General features: G+C 39.1%; 1 protein-coding gene across 5 annotated transcripts in view; it reads left to right on the plus strand.

The window, feature by feature from the left end:
* Nucleotides 1–27,993, plus strand: part of usp (retinoid X receptor ultraspiracle) — a 101,091-nt gene that overhangs the window by 17,882 nt on the left and 55,216 nt on the right. For 2 of the 5 annotated variants that reach the window (XM_018457679.1, XM_018457683.1), the window contains exons 1-2: nucleotides 14,332–14,498; nucleotides 26,606–27,014. The exons of 1 other annotated variant lie outside the window; for it this stretch is intronic. In XM_018457679.1, the coding sequence (XP_018313181.1) occupies nucleotides 26,927–27,014 (88 nt within the window). In that variant the 5' untranslated portion in view covers nucleotides 14,332–14,498; nucleotides 26,606–26,926. Of the gene's footprint in view, nucleotides 1–14,331; nucleotides 14,499–19,030; nucleotides 19,204–26,605; nucleotides 27,015–27,993 lie in introns of those variants that run through there. 2 more of the 5 variants (XM_018457682.1, XM_018457681.1) reach the window with 2 other exon arrangements.

A 27,993-nucleotide genomic window follows, 5' to 3' on the forward strand; every position in this document is an offset into this window, starting at 1 on the left:
GCAAAGCTAAGAGCGTGTACGAGGCGATCGATGCACGATCTCAGATGCGGTAGCTTCGTTATACGCTGATTGTAGATTTAATCGAATATGCGCCATGTAAATGCTCGCTTTGCTTATCGCCTCGAAGCATCGCGCATTTCACGCTTGCCTGCTAATTGGGGGAGTGCCCGGGGCGAATCGAAGATAAAACCAATCGCTTATAATGTAATAACAACAGCCCATTGCTTAGCAGTAAAACACCATGTATATTTAGCAGGCGATGAACTTTACCAGGCTACTCGTTGAAAGGATTGGTCGCCTCTCGTTTACGCCAGTCGCGGTTTTACGTGACGAGGCTTCATTTACCGATCGCGCGATGGGAATGTCAAGGTCGGCTTATCAGTCGCGCGATGTAATTTTCAACTGAAATGCAACCCCGATGCGAGGAGGCGGTGGGGAGAGGGTAGCTTTTTTGCCCGGGTGAAGCGGAAAGGAAATCGTGCGCGTGCTCGAAATTGGGTCAAGTGCGGATGAGCGTGACGCAAAGAGCAAGGCAAGGACCATCTCTCGGATTCGCCGAGGAGAGTTGGAAAATATGACACGGATCATAAGATGAATTATAAAAATGAAATGAATTTCAAGGACTGGCCTACTTATTAAATTCAGAATTTTACGTGCAACAATTATTTTATATTACTTTTTACATTCGACATAATGTTCATTTTAACTGAAGAAGACTCGGTGAATTGAAACGGTTTTATTACGTTTCAAAATAAAGTTTTTTATACAATTATTTTATTATTGTGCGCGCATTTATTTGGATATGGCTCTTGTGATTTTTATTTGTTGTTTTCCTCTTTTTTGTATATTTTAATTTTTATTCATTTATGACTGTATTTTATTCTTTGTAATTTATTTATTTTGGCTGAAGAAGACTCGGTGAATTGAAACGGGGTTATAACGTTTTAAAATAAAATTTATTATACACCCCCCTTTGACCATTTTTATTATTAGAGTTTATATATTAAAATTCATTATTTTTATTTCTCGTTTTGACTCTCTTTCTTTTATTATATGCTATAAAAGTGAATTTTTAATTTAATATACAATATTTTCAGCTTTACGTTATATTATGTCAATTATAAAGAAAAGGTTTACAGCAAAAAAAGTTAATTACAAAAATAAATATACTGAAATATCGTCATGTAAAATATAAATCTTTTAGATTCCTCTTTGATTTCTCTAGTTTTATATGCACCGTACTATATAATTATTAATAGCGATACGTGTACTTTGAATTATGCTCGTAAACGACTACGTTACTTTTACTTATCGCAAAGTTTGTAACTAACATTTGTTTTCTTTGATTTTATTGCAGGTGAGTACGACGATATCTGTATCGGTTATCATGCATCTTACTTCGCTCGTACGTGTTATATTTCTTCGTCACGTAAGTAACTGTTTTTAAGATGATTTACATGCTTTCGTGATACCTCTAGTGCTTCATAATCGTACCAGCCACGTGCAACGATTAATCGTCAACTTAATAAAGATTTACCGAGCTTTGCAAAAAGAAAACGCGCGGGGCGAAAACCTTTTCTTTCTAAAATACTTTATAGCACCTACTTTCGCTACGATAAATCCATATCTTCGTTCTAATTCTTACGCTTTATGGTTGCATTCTTAAAGTTAAATTGATTTCTTAAAGTTAAACAGATTTGGCGATTTTTATCACGTCGTTCCGCGTTTCGTATTACTTCCGTTGGGAGAAACGGGGATATCGAATGGATGTAAAAGCTTTACTCTCGAGATTGTATATACATTCCCCCGCGATCCAACATTACCAAACGGCCATCATCCTTAACTCGGCCAAGGTTCATTTCATGGCCCGTCGGGAAACTACCAGGAGAAGATAAGACGGAGAGAAGAAAGCACGCGTTGTCTTTCTCGGTCGACCGGAAAACCCGCGATATCCACGAGGACACGCTTTATTGAACGGCGATTAAGAAAGTAACGTCCCGGGAGTCTATAAAGCATCCCGGTGCGAAATTCCAGCGAGTACTGGCGGATCTTATTATTCCGGAGAGAATTTTTTCTTAGAATTTACCCTGAAAATATGACAGTCGCGGGACAACATTATATTTCGAAGAATTTTAATGTAAATATCTCTCATTCATTAATAAAAGTACAATGAAGTATAAAATAAGTTTGATCAATTTTACTGAAGTGCATGGTAAACATTTTTTTAATATTGTATCGTACCACAACTACCATATTTCACGGTAAATTTTAAAAGAAAATTCTCTCCAAGTATTGTTGTTGTTTGGATGATTTTTTCAGGATAAATTGATTCTGCGCTAGAATACTGTTATGTCGATAAAAAGATCATTCTCTTTGATTACCTTGAACTACTGTGCACAAAAACAGGCGTTTATAACGTCAACAATTACGCATTTTCTCCGGCTATCGCCTCCAGAAAAGAAAGGTTTAAGCAAATATAGAGCGACGGCCTTTATCTCGGCCTCATTACACCGTCGTCGTTTGCATTTTGATTAAACCTCATACAACGTTACAACATCGTGACACACGCACAAGCTACGAAAATGCACGTTCTTACGCAGATAACTACTTCACTATTTTTAGCCTAAAAAATGCCAAGTGCGTCGCATCTCGCGATAATGAATAACACTCCCCATGCCCGACGTGCAGCTGTATGTTTGCGTAATTAAACGCGGATTATCCATTTGGATCGCGACGAAATCGATATTCTCTCGATACCGTTTCACTTCGTTACCCGAATTTACTGTATCATAGATTATACTGTATTACATGTGTTTTCAATTTATTTCACATTTCATTATTTAGAGTATGCCCATAAAAGCCACGAGATGCAAAAGTATTAACGAACGAGAGTGCACCTGTCTGCTACGTGAAAAGAACGATTTTGCTGAAGTATCTAAAAATATAACTATATTAGAGATACAGATCTAAATAATTTTGTTGGATTATAATCAAAATAATTACGTACACTGAGAAAAATTACTGGTTGAAAATAAACGAACAGAAGAAATTGTGATCATGTCAATAAAAATTCTGGTTATCTCAGTTAGAATCAGTTAGAATTATAATAGGTTCAATCAGAAAGTTCTTATTTGTCCGTTTCCAATCAGAACTCCAATTAATGCAATCAAACTCGTTTTCCAGTGTAGGAATCTCAAATGATGAGCAATACTGCAGAAAGTTTTAATATTCTAGCAATCAATTTGATTCCTAATTATTTTGATAGTTTAACAAAATTATTTTCGGATATGTAGATATTTACACTGAAAAAGAATTAACTAAATTTTAATAAATATTTGTTTAAATAATATTAATTAAACATTTATTTTTACAGAAAATAAATATTTATCAATAAAAAAATGATACTTAAATCAATGGATCTCATACCAAATAAATGTATGTTTTTTAGTAAATATTTATAATTAGCACTATTCAAACAAATATTTATTAAAATTTAGTAATTTTTTTCAGTACCTAAATTTTACTTCAGCAAAATCTCTCTTGTTTTCGTAATCAAATTTAATCGTCGCAGCAATCGTAAATTAATACGAAAGCTAGTCGAACTTAAAAAAAAGAATAGACGCACCGAGAAAGAGAAAAAGGTAGTCCATGTACACGATATATTATTTCTCAACCATGTAAGAGAGGCTCCTCAACGTGAAATAAACGCGTTCCGGAACGGTCGCGAGGAGAGCGCGATTCGGGTGAACGTACTATTTATACATCACCTATAAAGACAACACCACGCACCGTTTTGCGTTCGTAGCACCGTTGAGGAATCTCAAGATCCTCAACAGAATCCACCGTCGCAATGCAGTGGTCACATACAACGTCCTTGACTGCTCTTTCCTCCTCCTCCTCCTTTTCCTCTCGTCCTCCTCTCTCTCCTCTCTCTCTCCCTCTCCCTCCTCCCCCTCCCCCTCCCCCTCCCCTCCCTCTCTATTCTCGTTCTCTCGTATGCACTACTATTATCTCTCTTCTCGCTCTTCTCTCCCCTCGTCGTCCCCTCTCCTTTTTCTACACCTACACCCGATTGATCATCCGTCCTGTCGCTTCTCGAGGATGGGTATTATTTATAGCGTGGCAGCTACATGCGTCGTGCGTGGTCGCGTTAACACGATCAACGTTGTACGTGGATTCTCGAGACCGTTCGTACGAGGTGACTGTTTCTGACGCCCGGAATCGTGCGTCTGATAAACGCATATAGAGACGTCACGTGCTCGACAGCACGATCCGTACACTCGCCTTGAGAGATTAATCGAGTCGATTCCATCAAACTCGAGTAACGTGCGAATTCCGTCCGAATTAATGACTCGCGGTAATGCAATAATATATTATTCATTTTTATAATTACGATCGCTTGTGTCGAGAGCCTCTCGAATGGCTATCGAGGGATTTGGGAGCACAGCGGCGATCCTGTTCGAGGCCCGTTGAATATCCCTTTCGGCGTTGTTCTCGCTCTGCTGAATTCCTTTCTTGTATTCTCTTTCCTCGCTCGAAGTCGCTCATTAGGATTCAGGGAACGATTAGCCCCCCGAAAAAATCGCGAGCTTTCACAACGGGCGAACAATGACGCGGCTGATTGGCGAACCGCTTTAGAATTAGAGGCCGAATTTTGCATTGTACATGGGCGAGACCAGACGAAACGCAGCTGCTTCATTCGCGCGCTCGTCTTCCATCTCCTTCGCTCCAGACTCACCTTTTTCTCCCTCCTCTCTTTTTTTCCTTCGACGGTCCTCTTCGTCGGTCGTCATCGTCATCGTCGCCCGCCGCCGTCTTCGTCGCCCCGAGTAACGTTTCGGTAGTTTTGGGATTCCGGTCGCTGCTTTTGTGTTTCGGGCCATAGCATACGGCGAATGGATGAACGGAATACATAAATGCAGGAAGTCTAAATCTACGGGATAAAAAGTGGAGCGATCCATCGATCTCGGGCTCTAAAGCGGCCGCTCGGGTGCCGATCTTCGCGAGAAATTCACGCTATCAGTAACAGCTGTCGCGGTTCATTACGCGATGTTACAAGTTTCCGCGAGGCACGTAACTTCTTCGCCGAGAATTACGAACTTCGTCTATGTAGAATGCCGCTAAATTATCATTCTCTTGCGAATCGTTGCCTGAAACTTTACTTGAGAATTATTTAGTCGAGAAAGAAAAATCTGCATCGGGATGTCTGTCACAATCGTTAGTACAAAGAATCTCTTACATCGATTGTGTCTTTTCTCATTCAAATAACAGGATTAGAAAATCACACAGACCTATAAAACTGAAAAAACCGGAAAAAATCAGAGAAATTAAAATTGATCATGGAAAATCGCGAAAGGTCAGGCAAAAATATAAAAGAGACTAGAATTTTGAACTTTGCTCACAATTCGCTTAAACTGCTCCTATTCCAAATAATTTTTACAATTTTTAAAATATTATATCTGACGTTTATAATCAAATACATTCAAAACTCGTGCACTTTAAACGATTTTTAAAAAATAATTAAAATTTATATTTTATTCAGTAATTTTATTTGATCGTTCTTTTTCATCATAACTGCATTCATTTTTCCAATACTAATTTATTTTTTGTTGGCTTGAATTTGGCTCCCAAAATTTTATTATACTACTAAGCTTCTTTTGCGTTTTTAATAATACAAGCTAGCTTTCTTAAAATCCTTGATTCTAAATGTTAAAATTTTTTACATATTTTATAATGTTAAAATTTTTACATATTTTATATTATATGTGGAAATTTCCCATTTTTTTATCTGGAAAACTTGGAAAAGTCAGGGAATTTTATAATTCATTTTCTGTGGCAACCTTGAATAACAAACATAGTAATAATTGTAAAAATGACTATTATACAAGTTTTATAGAAATAATTTTGTAAAATTAATTAAGATGTTTGTTACCTGTAATTTTCACGGGATTTCTTTTTTATTCTTGAAAAAAAATCAGAATTTTTGTGGAATTTTATTTATCTTAGTGGAATTTTTAGAATTTTACTTTTTAAATTTAAATTCTGTCTGTCTGAAAAATTGTTACTTTGACGATTTTTTCTTGATAATGCAAAATATTAATCAGTTAGCAATAAATAAGACATACACATAATCACGAAATTCTATTTTAAAAAATTAAGTACAAGATAATACTTACAATCAGCAAAATAAAGTAATTCATTTCATAGCGAGCCTTCCCTATGCTGTCCTATTTCACGGCTCTAATTGCAGAAAATGATAGATACAGTCTCGTGGAATCTCTATCTTTTATTAATTTTCAATATATAGTTTGCTTGCATTCCAATTTATTTCAAAGTTGCATTAAAAAATTCTCTAATCCTACCTAGAATTTTGAATAAAAACCTACTTAGAAACTATTTCTCAGGAATTTTTTTACATGATTTCATTAAACGTCCTAATTAATGTACATAGTTGATGAAATTGTTTTACAGTTATTTTATAATTATTAATAATTTATTCAACTAGAGGTGTATTAATTCTATATATAAAACTTACATAGTTGTCACTTTTATGATTGCTATCACTACGTTTTTCTTTGAATGCTATCACTATATTTTTCTCTGAATGCAGAGTGAATTTCCGGACGGCTTGAACATTGGTGCATCGAGATGCAAAGACTCGTTTATGCACTTTGTAGCGAGACACGGCACTCAATACTATCGTAATGCATAAGCTATACGTATCGGAAGAAACACGATGCTCAGACTGAAACCCCGAGTACTCGATGATCCAGACCGACCTGATATTTAATACTCACGCGATTCATTGTGCGACGATCGGAAGAAAGGACAAGCTGTCATTTGAATAAGGAGTGCATAGGGAGATGAAGCTGCAACGCGTGATGTATTCAGAGTGCGTTTTGTGCGCCCGGACTTGTCCGGTTGTGCGGAATTCCCGGATTTCGCTTTTGTTCGCGCCGGTTTCTCGGCCGATCTCGCTCTCTAGGGATCACATAGAATTGACGGCGACGTGAGGATGACAGGCTACGACGACGCCTGGCGAAAACCAGTTCCGACGAAGAATGTAAACGGAATATCGGCGAGTCCAGTTAACCTTTTCTCGTCCTACTGCTGCGCTCGCAAAAAAAACTGGCAGCGACCGGCATGCATTTTCTCGTGTATGCAGTTCACGATCCGCGCATCAATCGGCCTGGACGATGCTACCGAAAATTACGCGCGTTGCATCGAGATAAATGTATAGGACGATATATATAGGAGAGAATTATATTAAGCTTGTTGCGTTCGTTGGTATATACAGGAGTTGGAGAGAATATTAAGCTTGTTACATTTATACATATGTTTATTCATGTATATATATATATTTATCGCGCTCTCTCACAGGTTTATATTTCGCCTATTAATTGCATCTAGATACTCTATGAATGAAACTTATATTTAACATTCACTGACTTGTTGCATTAAAAAAATTAAATTAAAGTAGAAGTATCTTATAAATGTAATGTGGTAAATGCAGGAATCTAAAGAATTTTGAAACTTCTAAGAATTTTTCTGTGCAATTCTTAGTATTATCTTGGTATTTATTGATTTTTTACAAGCCCACATTTTATCTATATAATCATCTTAACCTAAACATCTACTCTAGTAGATGAAACTTGTCTGTAGCATTCACTGACTTGTTGCATTTAGAAAATCAAATTGCAGAATTATATATCTTATGAATGCAATGTGTTACAGGCAAAAATCTAAAGAATTCTGAAATTCCTAAAAGAATTTTCTTATGCAATTCTTAATATTGTCTTTGTATTTATTGATTTTTTACAAGTCTATATTTTATCTATACAATCATCTTAATTTAATTTATTCTACGAATGAAACTTATCTTTAACATTTACTAACTTGTTATTGCATTTGTGTCAGAAAATCAAATTGCAAACATATCTATATATGCAATGTATTGCATATAGAGATTTATGAAAGTACTGAATTTCTTAAGAATCTTTCTATGCATTTCTTGATATTATCTTTGTCCCTTTTAAATTATCGTTTGTAATATCAATCGTGATGCAAAATTAAAACTTTCGAAAGTCCAAATGTTCATTCCGAAGAGGCGGAATTTAACGAAACGGGGTAATGGAGAACAATGCTTAAATTAAACGGCGGCGATAAACCGAAGATCAGTTTGACCTTCGCTACTTACCATTTCTCTTACGATAACGAGTCATGCGTAATGCCGCGTATCGCAGATAAGGGAACCGCCGTGGTGCGGAGAAATGGCGACCCAGAATTTCGCAAAAACAAGGTCGACGCACGCGGAACAACAAACTGCCTGGTGTATACACGAGTTAAATATAATCTCGTGCGCGACAGTCTGCCTTTATAAAGCCATACGACGACGACTACGTTGCAAGACGGGGGCCTCCGATGTTCCTTCGCGAACACGTAATAAACTTTAAAGCTGGAAAGACAGCTTCGCATGCACCAGAGAGTGCAGAGGCCCACAAGCGGCGAGTAGGTGGCTAACCTTGACGACCACTTGCAAGCGAGCTACACGTATACGAGCGTGCGCAAACAAACGTGCCGATGATGGTGGTGGTGGTGGTGGTGGTGGTGGTGGTGGTGGCGACGACGGCTGAATGCCAGGGTGTGCGTTTCCTCGCGTATGGCCGTAGTAGATGTGTCGTGGTGTGGTTGGTCGGTTGGTTCGCCAGCATATGGGCCAAAGGCACACTGGCCTGCCATCGACGATGCAAAAACCGACCAACTTCCTCAACCCTCCACGGCCCGGCATGCCTGCCTTCGGATCGGTATCATAACATGCACTTGCCTCGTACTAATACGATACGTACGTCACGCGGACGCTTTTACGAAGCGTATCTCAGAAATCTGCGATGAAATATTGTTATTATTATCTCAATATTGTTATCTGATCTGCATTCAGAGATTATTTGCTCGGTCAGTATCTTTCTGACGACGATTATTTACAGCTAGATACAGATCTGAAAAAAATTTTATTGGTCTATCAAAATAATTATGTAGAACATTCAAGTTAGAATGTTCAAATTTTTTGCTCATTATGCTTGAACTTTGTACATAATTATTTTGATGATCCAAGAATTCTCAGATCTATATCTACACGCCATTAAATTCATAATGTCAAATTATATCCAATTTGAGTTATTTTTAATCATTTCTACAGGTCGCCACTGCTTCTACTTAACATATCGTTAATTTAACTCAAGAAAATGCTCAAGTAAATAATAAATTAAATTTGACTCAAATTTAATTTATTATTTACTGCATGTATTAATATGAACGATGTTTACTTTCATACTAATAACAGAAATTGATTAATTTACATTTTGACATGTTTTGACAAATAAAATGTTATTTAACTCCATATTGCTCCTTTCATATCTAACAGTGTAGCTAAATTTTTAGATCAGTACATTGTTCTCTCCATAAATGTGATATCGGAGGTTAAATCTATCCTTGTTGCAAATGTTTATTAGACGACTTGAAGGCGTTTTCGACGCTTTCAAAATTTCTCAACGTTGAGAATTTTTAATTCACGAAATTCCCACGGTTGCCTGCTCCCTTTTGCTCGTTTCGAATACGTGGTTGTCGGAGAGCCACACGGGTTATCTCGATTTCCTGCGTATCACGGCGGTTCGCCGAACTATTTTTTATGCAAATAACGTAGATAACTCGTCGACCGGCGCGCGCTGCTCGCGAATACAGGTTTCTGTCAGGCACGTTGCAGCGGCTTCGGGGGGCTTCCTCAAAAACGAGCTCTCTCTCTCTCTCTCTCTTGCCGTGAGGACAGCGGGCGTGCCTAGGATGTTGCCATGGCGAACCTATCGACGGCATCGAAACAGGTGCGGCGCAGGTTGCTCGCTGCGACGCGGTCCACATCTGCGGAGCTTCTCCCTTTTCGAGTGCAAAAATAATTTCAACATAGATAGAAGTAACCTCGAACGAAAGCGAGTTCCTTATCAATGTTTGTCGAGCTTTCGTAAACGATCGGACATGTATCGGAATTGTAAAGAAAACGGCGGATTGCATAAACACGATTAGAAAAAAAATATGCACCGGGCATACAGGTTTTCTCTAAGTCATTGTTGGGAGAGCCGTCGCTTTGTAAACATATAAAATTGTTTTTACACACTACTATAAGTTCAGATGATTTTAAAGAACATGAATGATCCAGCGAAGATAGTGGGATTTACATGTTAAAGGATATTTGCTACTTGCCTTTGTAAAGGTACGAAGCGTAAGAGAATGTTCGAGAGCGTGAGTGCGCGTTGCTTTTTTCTAAGAATTATTTATGTTCAGTCTGGACGTGCTGGTATGAATGGCCGTGTTTCTGTAGCAGACGTGTTATGTATTATTGAAAAGAAATGGTTATTTATAAATTTTTTCCTTTGTAGTACGAATGAGAGTACACTGAAAAAATGTACCAAATTTTAATAGATATTTATTTGAATAGTACTAAATAAATATTTACTAAATGTAAAATATACCTATTTAGTACAAGAATCATTAATTTAATTTAAGTATTAATTTGTTTTATTAAATAAATATTTATTTGTTAATTTAGTTACTAATATCTGAAGAAATATTTATTAAAATTTAGTATTGTTTTAATTTACATTTTTTTCAGTGTGAAAAGGAAATGCGAGAAGAGAGAGCGTTACATATTACGGCTACGGTTTATTTCTGTAGCGAAAATTAGTCCGAATTAGATGGAACTGCCATGTATACATAAATGTGTCATTTACATAGGATTGTTCCACGTAGCGTACGCAATACCGACGTCTCGTACGAGCCCGCATCCCGCTTCCGAATAATCCGCTAATGGAACAGCGTGTTTCGCAACTGACCGGCATAGTGATCTTGAAAACCTTTTTTTTTACATTCATCGTAATCACGTCTCGTCGTGCGTACAAATGATACCCGTATGTATGTATGTACACGTTCGTTGCTAATAACGTGTTGTCGCATATCTAAATATTGCATGCGATTGCATTGAACGCGCTGCAAAATTGAAGCTCGACGATCGCATTTCGAGCTCGTAGTTGTCGATATTAAACCTCTAATGGTGGGATCGAAATTAGAAGTGACTCTATATAGTTTCGTCAGTCAAAGTTTTATTTTATTGCAATTATTGACACAAATGAGTAAAAATAGTCATATTCGGTCAAGACGAGTCTTAATGCCTAATAATATTTTTGTGCGAGTTTCTACAATTTTCAATTCAAGCAGTTATTTAAATTTAGTTGAGCTGCTTTCTTTTCAGGTGACCTCAGCCACAAACGTCGTTCTATTCTTCTTTGCAGTGAATAACAAAAAGATAGAGCGACACTTGTGTCGACTATGTTTTTTAAAAGGAAAGCATGCCTTAGTAACTTTTATTGCATTTTTTAAATCTATAAGTAGACACAGGAAGAAGTTGAAGTAGAAGAAGTTTTATGTTATTATTTATTTTTTTATTTATTTTTTACGTAAATTAGCTGAAAAATAAAACAGAGCATCGAATTTGATCTGACTCCACCTTCCTAAATATGTTCTGAAAATCTCTTGTACTTCAAGGGAGAAGTTACGTTTTACGAGTTAACTTCATGTCTTGATACATCATTAAATGCCAATGTTTCGTGAATATTGCAATTCATTGGATCAAGGAGAGGAGCAATTCGATACTGTATCAGGTTGCTTCTCGTCCTGATGAAGTAAACTGCAATGTTTACGAAACGTTGGCATTTAATGATGTGTCAAGACATGGAGATAACCCGCAAGCTTAATCGCGTAGCTTCTTTGAAGAAAATATCTATGGAAATTTCAAAAGTATCATTAAAAATCTTAGGTTCGATTTTTCATTCGCTGATTATCTCGTGATTAGGCTTAACCTGATAATAATGTAAAATTTTATTTTTCTATCTGGTTAATCGCTAAACTGATGGTTTCGTAGTGAATAATTTGTAAGGTTACCGCTACAAAATTATTAATTTAGTGATTAATCACAGCTAGAAAAACACAATACTTACATTATCATTGCATTAAGTCTAAACCACAAGTTAGCCAAATAATGAAAAAATCAGGTTTTATATCTATAGAAATTGTATATTTCTATACAATTGAAAATAACGAATTTTCATTATTTCTAATTGTAGATTAACTTTAATCTCGGTTTAACTTACTCTTCATCCTTTTCTAATTCCTAGAATTAGAAGAAAATAAAAAGTAAATTAAACCAAGATTAAAGTTAGAAACTACATTGGTAGAAATGAGCATTAAAGGGTTAAGATGTACTTTACCATCGTATCCGCGAGATCCTCATCCGCATCGACCCGAATCGACCCGAATCTCATTACGCGAATCTCTCGTCGGCTATTTTCATCGATCGCGCCCGACTATTCGCAACGACGTCTAAAATTAATCCCGCATCCCGTACTTCTCGCTCCGCTATGCGGACTTACGTCCCCGATAAAAGATCATAGTCCGTCCGCCAAAATTATTTAGCGAACGCATCCGCACGCGCGAATGTATGCTCTAATCGCAACGTTCACCAGGCCGTCTACCGACCGCCCGAGGAAAGACGAGAGGGGTTGGAGGGATGGAAGGGGGCGAAAAACATCTCTCTGATTCCGATCGAACGTTCCCTCGCACGCACGCGTGTCCCTCCCACCCCCACCCACTCACCCACCCCCGTGTACGAGTACGCACGTACACACGCTTGCGCGTTCGCCCGCGACCTCCCCCAAAAAAAGCATTCCCTATTACCCGCACGCTCGCTCCGACGCGGTGCAAATTTCGGTCACACCTGGTAGAATCCCCATGCAGGAGAGAGGAGGGCCTCCGGGTGGCTCGCGCACGCTCGACATTGCAGAGTGCGCCGTGCAAGGCTCTCCCCCTCCCGTCCATCTTCCCTACCCCCCGTTTATTTCCCCGTGTTTCCCACCACTACTCGGACGGCTACCTCCACTCCCGGATCCCCCGACTGGGTTAGCTCGGTGTGGGGCGGGTAGAACCGAGAGAGGGGAAGCGGTCGACTCTCCCGTTTCGGCCGTGCACTAGAACTTGACTCCTAAGCTTCGCAGTGGCGGCACAAGCTCTATCGGCGGCTTCTTTCCGCTCGCTTCGTCCGTCCCTTTCTCTTTCCCGCCGTCGTCTGGTAATCTTTATCTTTCGCTATCTCTCTTTCTGTCTTCCTCCGCCTTTCCGTTCCATCGAATTCTTTCATTCCTCTCCATCCTTTGCCGCGGCATCCGAGAGACTCACTTGGCGAGACTCGAGCGACGAGTTTTGTGTTTCCATCATCGTCGACGCCGTCACGTCGTCATCGACGGCGTCGTCGTCGTCGTGCACGTTTTCATCGATTCGCGACGGCCGGCGAGTCGCGGTGAACGAATGACTTGGCTCGTAAATCCACCGCGGATTCTCGGTAGAAAAGAGAGAGAGAGAGAGTGAGGGGGGGTCTTCGCTTGAGTCTCGCTGGATTCCGCGGCGGCTGTGATTTTTTTATTTTTTATCACCGCAATCGTCAGCTGGGCTCTCCGTACGCGAGTCGCGTTCAATAAGTCATTAAGACCGCCTGTCGTTTGCGATAATAACCATCGCGGTCTAATGAGTCGCGTGCATACACACGCGATAGTGAAAGGAACCCGACAGTTCCGTCTTTCGATACTCTCCGAATTGCCTTGCGGTTACCGAAAAGAATGGAATATCCGCCTCTTACAGGAATTACACCTCGCACTCCTTGTACGACCCTGCTGTAAAATTTACGTGCGTGCCTTTATATAAAATTACATACTCCATATATATATATATATATATATACTCCATATTCCCCATTATCGAAAATTTTAATTTCCTTTAACCCGTTCGCAAAAATAAAAGCTCCTTCGTCTCCACCTCCTCTCATCCGTCGGCTGGAATTTCGTTCGATCGCGATCCGCTCGGAATCAGCTTCCGCGATATCGGAGAACTGCGATGCTCTCGCATTATAATTATCGATAAAGAATCCCGCAGCTGCCGAGGCCGTCCGAGAGAAACGATCGACCGGAACGTTCGTTCGTTCATTCGCGTCTCCTCTCTCTCTCTCTTTTTCTCTCTCTCGTTTTCTCCCTCGTCCTCTCTCGCAGCGCGCAACAAAAGTGCAAGTGGAAGAAGCGGAGCGTTAGCCGCCGGGCGGGACTTTGTTGCACTTCATCCTCCCCTGACCCCTCTTTTCGCTCCCCTCCTCGTCGGCTCACTCGTTCGCCGACTCCTCCTCGCGTCCTCTCGTCCTCGTCTCGCCTCTCCGCTCTCCTGGCCACTCTCCGCCCGTCCCAGTCTCTCCCCCTCTCGTCCCGAGACTGCACGCTCACATGCAACGAGAGCCAGACCGGCCGGCTGGCACTCAGTCGCCTTTAGCGTCGTGCATCTCCGAGTCAGTCAGTCAGTCAGTCAGTCATTGAGTCACAGTCAGTCGGTGAATCGGGTCGCTCGGGTACACGCGAAAGGTATCATCGCTCTCTCCTCCCCCTCTCTCTCTTTCTCTTTCATTTTCTCTCTCTCTCTCTCTCTCCGATATACCGAATGTAACTACAGTTTACTCTCACCTCTCTCTTTCTCTCCCTCTTTTCTCTCATTCTTACCTTTCTCCTCGTTTACCCATTCCTTCACTGTGCCTCTTTCTTCTCCTCTTTCCCAAAAACGGAGCCTTCGCTCTCGCACTGGTGACCGGGTCGCACGTTCGGTGCGTCACGAATTCTCATCTCCTCTCTCTCTTCCTCTCTTCCTTCGTGCTCTCCGAGTGCATCGGCCAGTGCGTGACGTTTACTTTCCGCGTTCTCGTGCGGCGCGACGGCGCGGCGTCGGGGAAGGAACGCGCCGACCATTCCACGGGATCGACGATCGGTTTCGCGTGACGGAATTCTCATCGGGGGTCTCAGGTGTCTCTGGCTCGAGATTGGAGGGCAAAGTGGATGCGTGGTTGGTTGTGTGTAATATACGTATGGAAAAAGCGCAATGGTGTAGAAAATGCCCCTGGTGTAGTCAAATGCCGACGGGAAAACCCTCCAGGAAGGGCGCGCGTTTGTACGTTCGCCCGCGCTCCCGAAATTCGAGAAGACCGCTCAGCTCCGCTCTTTTTCTCTCGGTGCAGCGAACGCGATTTGTTGTTGCTCCGACAGCGCGAGCGTGGCGGGACGTGGCATGGGCGAGGCGAGGCGAGGCGAGCGGATTGGCTTCAAAACTCGCGCGGACTCCGCGCGTCGCTTTGGCTTCTTGCGCTGCCAAATCTCGCGCGCTGGCCACGAACTCCTCGTTCGCTCGGACGTTGCACGTTTCGTGTTGCTTATTTTCGTCGCTGACGACACAGCGCGTATGCACGCCGCAAGGCGAAGGCTTCGTTAAGTTGGTTAACCCTTCTGTTGCTGCTGCACGCCAGAGAACTTCGCTGTACGACACGGCAAGTAAATTCTTGATACTAAACTTGGCAGGGTGTTTTGTGGAATACACAGCTGTAATTTTGTCGGTGTTTTAAATTCGGATATATTAAGTTTTTACATCTGTTCTGACGTTATTATGATTATTATAATTTTATAAGAATTCTGTGAATTTTAAGATTAGAATTTCAAGAAACGATAGATCGGTGATAAGATCTCTTCAAGTTAGAAATTTTCAAGAACTTGTAATTAACTGTTGCAAGTAAGTTATTTCTTGAAATATTTAAAAAATTAGTATTTTTTAATTTTTTTTCTTATTTCACACATTTGACATTTTATTTCTTTATATTTCTCATCACAGGTGCTTTTCCTTTTTTGCCAAGTTTAGAATCAAGAAACGATCGGTCAATTAGCGAAAGAGCCTTTTTAAATTTAATTAGAAACTTTTCAAAAGATAATGGAAATCAGGCTCTAAGGAAAATAAATCAATAAAGTGTAATGCTTATGAAATCCAACACTAGATGTTAGTGTACATTAATTTCGTTTTATTCAATTAAGACACAAATGTTTTGATCCTCGGTTTGGGTCTTCTTCAGAGAGAGAGAGAGAGAGAAGAGTACACAAATTATATTTTAACACTAATACATCAAACCAATTAAAAAAAGTTTTAATTAACTGTTGCAGGTAACTTATTTCTTGAAATATTAGTAGAAATATTCCTTGAAGTGTTAATTGTTCGAAGTTTCAGTAAAGACGGAAATGTAACGAAGTCGAGTGAAAAAAAAAAACTATTTATTTTCATTAATTAGAGTTACTCAAAGAGAAATCTTTCGTTGCTGTTCGTATCGTCCTCATAAATCAAGCTTGTCTCTTTTTCTCTTAGCTCTTTTTTCCACTTCGTATATATCGCGTACAGTTGGTTGCTACAAAACTGGAAATCAAGGAAATCCGGAAATTTTGCAAAATTTTCTGAACAATTAAAATTCTTGGCTTTAAAGAAGTTTAATATAATACGTACATCATACCTATGCAGTTTAGTAATTTATATAGTTATGTTAAATTGATCCTCAACAAAATATTTAATGATTTCCAAGTGAGAGCGAAAATACAAAAAAATTCAAATTATTATCGGAAGCCAGGAAAAATCATGAAATTTTGAAAATCAGGGAGAAATTATAGGGCGGGTATTCTATTCCGTTCTTATTTCAAGACTGTCTTAAGTAATGTTTTAAGTAATGTCTTAAAACGCTAACGCGGCCCTCTGATTGGTTCATGACACCTCAAGGCTGAACTTAAGACGGTCTTAAATGTAAGACTAAATATCTAACTATGAATACCGGCCATAGAATTGTAAGAATTTATGAGACGATCCTTCACGTCGCTCTTGCAGTTCTTTTCGGGCGCAAGTTAATCCCTGTTTAAAGGGTAACCGCCTCGCGTCCGACGCGTTACGATTATCGGAGGCACGAGGCGTCGTCGGTTCACGATCGATAAGCGCGCCCAGTCGCCACAGTGCAGTGTGCCAATGGGTTTCTCTGCACCGCTGCACCGCGGCCGTCGGCGGTTCTGTTTACACGCCAGTAGTCGATTGCAGCGGCGGCCGGGAGAGCGAGAGTGCATCCCGGCCGTCCTTCGGGAGGCGTTTTCGCGACCTTCGCGAATGATCGCGCGAAAGCTGTATTTCGACGGCGACGGAAGCGGTGGTAGCGGGGGTGTTGGCGGTGGTGATAGCGCGGTGGTGGCGACGGCGGTGACCGCCCTCGGCGGCATCGTCGAGAGATCGATAACGACGGCTTCAGCTGTACGGTGGCCTTGCCTGGGTCGACGGGCCGCGCGGCTAGCGCGAGAGACGGTGAACCCTTTCTCTTTCTCTTTCTCTCTCTCTCTCTCTCTCTCTCTCTCTCTCTCTCTCTATCTTTCTCTGTCTCGCTCTCTTTCTCTTTTCGATCGTGGTACGTCCACGCGGAAGTAATCTCGAAATAATCCCGCGACTAAATTTAACATCGGCCAGTGGTCACGAAATTGTAGCGGCGATCCGCGGAGGGCAAGAGGCGTGAATGGTAACCGTTCTGTTATTTGTCTACTCTCTAAATTCTTTGGAGTGGCACCTCGCTCTATCTAAAGAGTGAAACCTCACTCTCTTAAATGTTTTGAAAATTCTACTACTATTTTTTAAGAGTGACAGAATTTTTTTTTCTCTCTCTAGAGTAAGATTCTACTCCAAAGAATTTAGAGAGAAAGGTCTGTACTCCCGATTTAACCCTCGATTACAGCAACGGGTCATTTGGACCCGTAATGTATTTTTTACTTTACATCTCCGATATTTTTTTTTTGAGGCAAGTAAAATTTGTCATAAGTTCGGCAAAAACAGAATATTTTTATTAGGCTTGTAAGACTATTCATTTTTCTCCCTATGTACTTTAAATAGGACTATAGAATTTAGGTATAGTTTTCATAACTGTAGTTGAGGGTTAATGTCTCTGAAAAAATGTAAAAAAAGAAACGCAGCGGAATACTACTCGGAATCTCACTACTCGGAGTCTGCACTGCGTTGCTGACAATCATCAGCAGTCGTCGGGACACGTTCAGATCTTGCCATTAGCCTCGCGTTTATTTCGCCGTGCCAAGAAGCACCCGCCGTCAGCCAGAAACGCGAGTTGTCACGTCGCGCTTTTGAACGCGCCTCGATGATCAGAGCGAGTGTCGTCACGTGCTATACTTGAACCCGTGCGGAGTAACGACAGGCGCAATGACTTCTCTAGTCGCGTATCGCGGTGTGTATCGCGCGATTGAATGCCCACGTGCTTCGCGAAATTTTACACTTCGCTCGACGCCTCGTGCCTCGCGCATTAAATTCGACTCCGATCGAGAAATTCAACTTTACGTCACTCACGTTTATTTCTACCACTGTAAATTAACTTTAATCTTGGTGCATTTTACTCTCTATTTTTTTTCTAATTTTTAGAAACTAAGAAGTTAAATTGACGTTAAAGTTACTGATTTATGTATCGGTAGAAATAGATATTATTGGGGTTGCACAATCGTTTCTCTATTAAGACAATAAAAGTAGAAAGATTTTACAGTTAAACTTATATTTTCCAAAATAATCCAAAGTATGCAAAAGATTATTATCCAACTTTTTTCATTATAAAACAGATAAAAATTGGTTACTATTTCAAAATAAACTTAGATTTTAATAAATAAGGAAATTGTATACTTAAGAACATATTAGGAAATGTTGAATTATCTAAATTGGCATCGCTCTAAATTTATTAAGAAATACGCGATACACGCCATATAATACTGTTTACCATTGCGCTTTTCGAGCGACTCAGTGAGTCTGTCATATATATATATGTGTGTGTGTGTGTGTGTGTGTGTGTGTGTGTGTGTGTGTGTGTGTGTGTGTGTGTGGGCGTGTTTTCTACTCAAATCTACTTGAATAACGACAGCCAGCCCGATGACTTCTCGTTGCGCGCCGCCGTCCGTCGCATGCATCTTCTACGGGCGCTATACATATCGCAATTGTTGAAAATTCAATAAACTGTCCCGCAGACAGCACGCGGACTCGCATTGTGGAAAATCAATGGCTTCGAGATGACATTCAGTGCGCGTGTCGCACACATGCACACAAAGTCGGAACCGCCGCACGAATCGCGAACGTGTATCGTCGTCGCTGTCTATGAAAGCCTCGTTTTCACGTCATCAATGTGTGACCCCAAATGTCACGATATTTACGCTAATAATAGTCTACGACATTACTCATCAGCATCCACGAGTAAAACTTGTGTCTTTTAAATTTAAATAGATCGCAACCATTGACGCGCGATGGTAATTTCACTTTCAAAGGATAAAAACTTCAGGAAAAATACATTCTATTGTATCTATCACGAAAATCCGACTTATCTAATTGATAATGGCTGCTGCCTTGTCATGTTTCTCGAAGGCAAAAAAAACCGTGACCATCCCTTTCATGTCAATGTTCTTTTCAAATGTCAAGTGAAAACGAGGTATTACTTTGCGCGGCTCGATTGTGCGAAGTAGCCAAATTCATGTGTATTGCGATGTAAATTACGTCAATATATAGAGAGACTTGTTTTTATTACGAAAACTAACTTATGTTGGCACTTAAAAAAAAATTTCCTTTCAAAAGTCCATAATCTACTTTTTAAAAGAATTGTATAATATATAATATAAAAGAAAATCTTTGATTTATTGCATTCATTTTAGGAAAATTTCTCAGTGATGGAATTTATAGTTGTAATATAAATTATTCTCAGTAACACATAAATTCTCTCACTACACCGGCGATTCAATCGAGCAGCCAAATCTGCATCCCATTGGCGGCGCATGAAAGAGATTGCGTCTATCGGGCGTCATGCATAAAATATAGTCTCCTCTATAACCACGGCATATTTTTGCCGTTGACCTGTGCAGGATACCAGAATTAACGTGACCGATCGATAGTTTCGCAGGATGATATTACCGTTCGCTCGCTTTCTCGCACGTTCTATAATAACATTATCGATCATCCCTGTCTTTTAATTACGTCAGCCTATCATTGGCTTCACAGAAATATATCGCTTTTATTGATAATGCATATAATACGTCACTCTTGGCTATGACGTGAAAAGGCATATCGACTATCTCTATTTTTTTGTGTGTGACGCTCGAAGAAATATAATCGCAACACGCACACATGCATAGAGACGATTTGGGTTCTTCGCGTCTTCGACATTTTAAGATATTTTTGTTCACATTCTTTATTTGGTTACTTCTTCACACAATTCTGTAGTCGCCAAGTCGCCAAGTATAAGAATATCTTTTGCATTTATCTGCGAGCTTGAATCTCAGGCGCTCGTTTGAATTAATATATAAACTTTGTTTCATTTTTAACGCACTTAAGTCACTCTATCCAGATCTTTTGGAATCTTTAATCAAAAATAGTCACTCGATTTTTTTACGTAAACAATTACCTAGTATTTTCACATCTTAATTAAGATCACTAATTATTTATTAACAATATATTGTATATTGTTGATTGTTTTCTGATTTATTAGTATTTGAGGACGTTACATATTTAGATTTAATTACAACTTTTTTCTTTCTTCTCTGGAAAAAAGTAAATAGAAGGCAAACGAACATTAAACGAATTAATTAACGTTAAGTAACTTATTACGACAATATTTAAAAAAAAAATAAAGATTTAATTAATATAATGCTATTCTATTGTGGATTTTCGATGGGATTGCATATTTAAAGGTTCTCAATAAATAGCTGTTAAAAAAGAAAGAAAAATATTAAACAATATCTATACAAAATAATATTTTACAACACTTCACATTTTTCCGCCGCTACGATATAAAGTACCTCAAGTAACTATTCCCGGGTTGAGGGAACTGTAATTTTGAACGACGGTTGTATCGTAAAGCTTGATTTTATTTCGCTCAAGCCACAACACGATTTGGATCGTACGGTTCTCGTTGACGAATCCCTATAGCACCCGGTATCGATTTGCTTGTCGCTATAGCGCGGGTCGGGCGCAGTCTTGGCGTTAACCTTGAACTTTAACCTCGACATGAGCGATCGGTCGCGCTCGCTGTATTGCGATCCACCCACGATCGACACGGATGACTGATTCTGCTTCATGATTGAGAACAATCGAGCGACGATGGAACGCGGAACAAACGATTGCGAGATGTGCAAGGGCGATCCGGTTAGACGATCAATCGGTTATGGTGTATTCGATCACTCGCACTACACTGGATCAGTAAACGTTAAAGGCTGCTTTATATCAAATATCTAAATGCAGTGGCGTAATGTAATCAATATATTAAAGACTCACGTTGATGAAAAACAATTAATATATGAGAAATGGCGAATAGGAGTCAAGTATGGTTATTGGAACGCAAAAATAAGTTGGATATAGAGCTTTGTTTAGTGATGAATATATATTTCCGCTCCCTTTTTTAGTCATCTTCGGCTATTCATAATCCAGTACAAAGATGTCCAATGTTGTCGACTAAGAAATTCCTTGCATAAGATGTCACAAGAATAGAAACTGTTCGATAACCTACAAAGTGGACAAAGTTCTACTATGAAATAAAATTGAAGCATGTAAATTAAAGACATGTCAGTCATTAGATAAAAGAAGTGAGGAAAAAGCTTATCACTGGATCGACAGTTCAACAACATTACAAAAGTCCATATGTATGTGAATAATTAGATTGGTAATATGATCAACTTTAATAATGAAATAATGAATATATATTTTATTAAAAATATGAAATGTTATTATTGGGATTTTAAAATATTTATGCTTTTACATTTAACTTTATTAATTTCACGTATAGCAGCTTTTAATATGCATTAATCTAGTGTAATGCAATTAAGTGACCAGATTCGCTAATAGATCGGACACTCGGTAGGTAAATACGAGTCCAGATAAGAAGTCAACCCGGAAATCAGAAAATCTTCTGAATTCAAATTATCTGCATTATTAAATTGTTAAAACAATTCTAAATTACTCTCCAAAAAATGATTATTAATAATTGTTTCTGAATAAATGTATATATAAAAACCGTTTTTTCAAATGATAAGTCATAACATTGTTAACGACTCAATTAATTAATAATTTAATCTCGACGGTTTCCACATTGAAATCTCCGAGTTCAAGTTACGATGTATAACAAGATTATTAACCCTACATTATTCGCGTTTTAATGTAATTATTCGTGTGGGTTGTTTCTCATCCCAACGTTATATCTCAATTTCCATTCTCTCTGAAGATTATAATTAAATGAAGATTGATAACATTTCGTACATCCTTTAGATAAAAATAAATTTACTTTTTCTAAATTGTAAAACAATTTACGCTAAATATAATGCACGGAAAGAATTTTTTCTTAGAGTTTACCCTGAAATGAAAATATGATAGTCGTGGGGCAACATTGTATTTAGAAGAATTTTAATGTATTATAAATCTCTCATTCATTAATAAAACTACAATAAAATATAAAATAAGTTTGATTAATTTTACTGAAGTGCGTGGAAAAAAATTTTTAAGATAATTGTATTGTATCCCCACAACTACCATATTTTCAGGATAAATTTTAAAAGAAAATTCTCTTCGTGTAATGTGTATAAATATAGCATTCATACATTTAGCGAATTTATAAGGCGAGGGTATCTTGAACAACCCCACGACGTAAATGAAGGGTCAAACATACAATTGAAGCACTCGAGAGAATTCTAGCGATTAAAAGCTTTCACAAAGGCTCAATATTGCAGACTTACTCCAACTTTGTCTCGCGACGTATTGATTTATCTATCAACTAATTCCGGAGACATTCCCGCAGCCAATTGACATGGCTGGCAGCCTTGTGGCATGACAAGTGCAACGACAACGGCCCTAACAGCTCCGCACACGCACGTGACGTCCGTGCATGTGCATTTCGTGCAATTGCCTGGTGCACGTTACGTAAGTCGCGGGGTCTCTCTCTTTCTCCCTCTATTTCCCGAGAGTTAGCACGGCGTCGATCGCGAGACAAGGCAATCGCATTTCCTGCGTGCGCGTGTGGTCAAGGTCGCGAGAGCGTGTGCGTGCGAATCGTCGCCGATCAGAAACGCCGGCTGTTATTTCGAGATCGCGACGTGACGCGAAAGAAACTGCATAAAGCCGGTGATAAATATTTTTAGAGACTCTCGGTTGAAGAAGAGCCGCGTTTTTCGCCGTCTGGAGAACGTGACCGGCAATGCTCTTCTCTTTTTTTTTTTAATAATCTTGCACGATCTCGATTCATCGCTTGATTATTTAATATCAAGTTTCTCGTCTTGTACACACATCGCGTAATTCATGTTAATTATGTCCTGGGGTGCGTTTCGCTCCGCGCGGTCAGATTTTCACGGTCAGATACCGAACCGTATATACATATTTTAGAAATAACCGTTCGCCCACGCATGACGCGTCGCATAAACATTGTCGAGGTCCTCGGCTTTCATGTATAGCGCACATTCATCTCCGTCACGTCCTTTCCCTCTTTTCTCTTTTTCCTTTTTTTTTCATCTTTATTTTACTAGCGAAATAAATTATCGAAAAAAGCGAGATTTATGCCGAGTCCCGATCCGACATTATTCTCTCTCGCTTACGAACGAAAGCGACAGTGGGACGCTTCTACGGGAGGAAAACGTCGGCGGAGTCACCGACACGTCGCGCACTTTTTGCGGACTTCGTTCGACGAGCTCTTTTTCCTCGTGAGCGAAGGCCAGCCAGTAGTGGGTTTGAGTCAGCGCATTCGTCTTCGCGTTACTTCGCGAAGATATCCCGCGGGAGAAGATTCCCGAGGGAGAATGTGCCGCCACCCGCGAATCTCTGGGTTTCTCGACCGGCGGCGACCTCGCGAGGGCAAGTTCTCCCTTTCTCACCCTTTCTTTCTCTTTGTCCCTTTTTAGTCGGGACTTTCTCCTCGGATTCTTCTTAAACGCGCAAAAAGCGTAAAATACGATTGTCTGCACCGACGAGCCTTCGGTCTCGATGGTTAACTCCGCACCTTCACTGGAGTGCCTCTCTAACTCATCTCGCAGCTTCGAAAATCATGATCGCAATCAGAGAAAAACGTAGCAACTGTATAGGTGACAATCATACAAGTTTATTACATAGCATTAATGTACGCACACAAAAAGAATAATTTTGCTAAAATATCTAAAAATTTTGTTACATAGACACAAATCTGAAATAATTATATACACTAAGAGAAAATTGTTCACTGGATTGAATTAACTTAGTCTTTATTTCTTTCAATGAGAGAAAAATGTATTTAAATTAAACATATATTTGACTTATGTAAATACAACATTTTTCAACGAAAGAAATAAAGTCGAACTAAATTTAGTCAAATGAACAATTTTTTTTCAATGAGGACGCTCAAGTTAGTCGCCAGAATGTCAAATCTAAAGCATTGCTCATGAGTTCCTATATAAATATTTTGATGGTCTAACAAAATTATTTTTAATATTTTTAAATACTGTGTATCTAGTTACGTAAATTTTTAAATACTTCAGCAAAATTGTTTTTTCCACGTGGTGTAGTTGAATAAATTATTTTATAGTTACAGTAACTATAAAATATATAGTTTCCTTAATGTAGTGCCTATATATTAATTTTACATATAAAACTTGTACAGCTGTTATTAATATAGTTCCCTCTATTATATCTCTTTCTCTGAATGCCAGACACTTGAATTTATAAGCAGTGTTGCCTCACCTCTTGAATTATATCCATCCGTTATAACATTTCTTCTCATGTACGTTTTTTCGCATCTTAATAAAGTTGTTATTATTATTACATTTGAGTTATGGCTCTACTCGAAACGAATTTTAATTATGATTGGAGATACTCCGACAATATAATATTCAGATGTTTCCGAACGATCGGACGGCTGTATACCGAATCGTCCAATACAATCCGGTTCAATTGGTCATGAATAACATGTGGCGCGTCTCCATCTCTCCTTCGGTTCTCGCGTCGGATTTGTTCTCCGGCGACAGGATAATTTGATGAACGACAGAGAAAGGACGTCTCTACCAATTGAGAGGCGAGACGCGCGAGATGGCTACGCTCGGTTGTTTTGCAATCCGGGCCACGGTAAAAATTAAAGCGCTGTTTAAACCCGTGACTAATTACACGCGTCACGCCTGGCACACTTAAAACGATTTTTCTCGAATCCTCGTTTCATCGTATTCCAAAGAAGAAATATAGTAATTACGTTCAATCATCGAAGCGCTAATCTTGTTACTTTTAGAGAAAAATGATTCGAGATTATATATACAGGGTGATGCGAAATTCGAGGAATCGGAGTACAGGACGTGATACTTTATGCTAAAATTGCGTCCGATAAGAAGTTTTTACAGGAGAAGCAGGTTGAAGTTAACAAATAAGCGCAAAAATTAACAAATAAGCGGAAAAAGTTGTTTTCCTTTAGCAAAATTGCGTCCGATAAATAATTTTTGCGCTTATTTGTTAACTTCAACCTGCTCTCTTGTAAAAATTATTTATCGGACGCAATTTTGCTAAAGGAAAAAAGTTGTTTTTTTTTTTTTTGCTAAAACGAACAACTTTCTCCTGTAGTAAAATTACATTCGATAAATAATTTTTGCGTTTATTCGTATAACTTCAACGTGCTCTCCTGCAAAAACTATTTATCGTATGCAATTTTGCTAAAGGAAAAAGTTGTTTGTTTTAGCATAAAGTATCATGTCCTGTACTCCGATTCCTCGAATTTCGGATCACCCCATATATATATATATATATTTGTTGTAAAATTTGATAACACGGAAAATATCATATTTATTGTAATTTCACGTTTCACAGTTAAATTTTGCAGCGATTAATCACAGATAACTGCGCGGTAATGACGCAGTCCAACTGTTTAATCGATGGTAAAATCGAACAGATAACGACGCGCATTCAAAATCGAGATTATGAAGAAGTCAGCTGATGTAAAGGATTGCGATAATCTGTCATAATATCGCTCGCATTTATCGCGATAAAAAAATAACTTGTTATGCGCATTAATAATAATAAGCTTTCGTAAATATACTATAAAGTATATATTCCGCTCAAATGTATTTTTCATTGATGGCTTCGTTAAAATGTAATATTTTTTCTTCTAAATGACATAGTTTTTATTTTCTTTCTATTTTTTCCTTGTCATACATTTCGAACGATCGAACACTTTTTGCATAATTTATATCTATCTTAGGCTCATTTCTATTAATATAGATTTCCATTAATATAGATTAACTTTAATCTTACAATTTAAGTTTAAATTACTTTTTATCTTTTTCTAATTTCTAGAACTAGAAGAAGATAAAGAGTAAATTTAATTAAACCAAAATTAAAGTAAATCTATATTAATAGAAGTGGACAATAGTGGCATAAAAAGTATACGAATCTTAATGTATGGATGAAAAAGCAAGTTCCGAATCGGGACCACAATTAAGAACGTGACTTAGTACGTTATTACCTCAGGCCCTTCACTAGGAGGGAACATGAGCTACTTGTCGGTGAATGCCGTGGGATTCAAGGTCGCTGTACGATTCGGTGAAGGATTCCTTCGTTGCTTCGCGTCCGTCGTTATCCCTTCCTGCTTCTGAAAGCCACTCTTCTCTTTCTACCGTAGAATAGTTAAGCAACCGGTCGCGCGATCGATCACGAACGAACCAAAGAAGTGCAGTGAGCAACCATACCAAATCGATACCAAAAGAAGGAGTTCAGCTCGAGCGAGGGAGGGCAGGGACAAGGTGGAAGGCACAGGACTTCTTTCGCGAGATGACGCGGTGCGGACGGGGCGAAGGTTCCGTCTGAAAAGAAACGAAAAAGGTCGAGCCACGCGGGGTGGTGTGCCACGGGGGGTGGTGGTGTGCGTGTGTGTGAAAAGGTCGGCAAAATAAATCGGTCCACGGTGACGAGTGAAAGTAGATCGGGCAGGCAGCCGGGCAAGATGATGAAGAAGGAGAAGCCGATGATGTCGGTGACGGCCATCATCCAGGGCACTCAGGCCGTCGCTCAGCATTGGGCACGTGGCAATTGTACGTATGTCCATAATACATCCCCTATGTAATCGATGTGCGATCGATCGCCGTGCGCTAATTTCACGAAATCACGGGAGAAACGATATGGCGACCGAAGGATATGAGTGAAACTTGCTGGCCAAATTATTGTATACTTGAAGTCTCGTTTTTGAATTATTTACGCGTGGCTATTAGTCTTAAGAGGATATCGTTTGAAATTATATATTTAACAGTGTTTTAAGGAGATATAATAAGATTCTGTAATGAAACTACATTACACGGCACTTGTTATGTATTATAGTTATACGAGCGATCGTTAGATCTCTATTTTTAATTAAGATTATAGCAAATGAGTCGTGCCAAACGAAACCGGGACAAGAGAATCAAGATTTTCATGAAATATAATTACGTTTGAGTTTTAGGTAAGGGAAAGAACTTTGTCAAATGTTTAGAATTAATTAGCGAATTCTATTTATAAATTACGTGTGATATAAAAGTAGGTATATTCTTAGACAACGAGGCGCTCATTAAAAAGTAATTTAATATTTATAAGATCACCAACAATAAGAGATCACTGACATTGATGATTCAGCTGTATATTTTTCTCGCTAATATGTCATTTAAATTGATAAAAATTTCGTTTCATTAGTGGTAGATTGCGAAAGCAATTGACCTCGCGTGATTGTTACCTCGCTCGGAAGGAAAATTGTATCTCTATGACGAAGAAAGCGGGGTAATGTTATTTCGATTATACGATCCCACATAACGAACTTCATAACAGGGTCATTAAGCGCATTGAAGCGAACCGAAATGAAATGTGATTTTCGCGGACTATCGTAGCTGTGCTAATTAACGCATTACTATTTCCAAGTACCGGCGTTAAATCGTAACTTAAAAATATTTAAACGAGGTGGACTATCCTACCAATAATAATTAGCATGTTGGTGCTAGACTGTCGATTAGCACCGCGATTTCAAGGTTCAGTTTTACTCCACCA

This window comes from Mycetomoellerius zeteki, unplaced genomic scaffold, assembly GCF_001594055.1.
Source record: "Mycetomoellerius zeteki isolate Tzet28-1 unplaced genomic scaffold, Tzet1.0 scaffold655, whole genome shotgun sequence".
In the NCBI taxonomy this organism is placed as follows: domain Eukaryota; kingdom Metazoa; phylum Arthropoda; class Insecta; order Hymenoptera; family Formicidae; genus Mycetomoellerius; species Mycetomoellerius zeteki.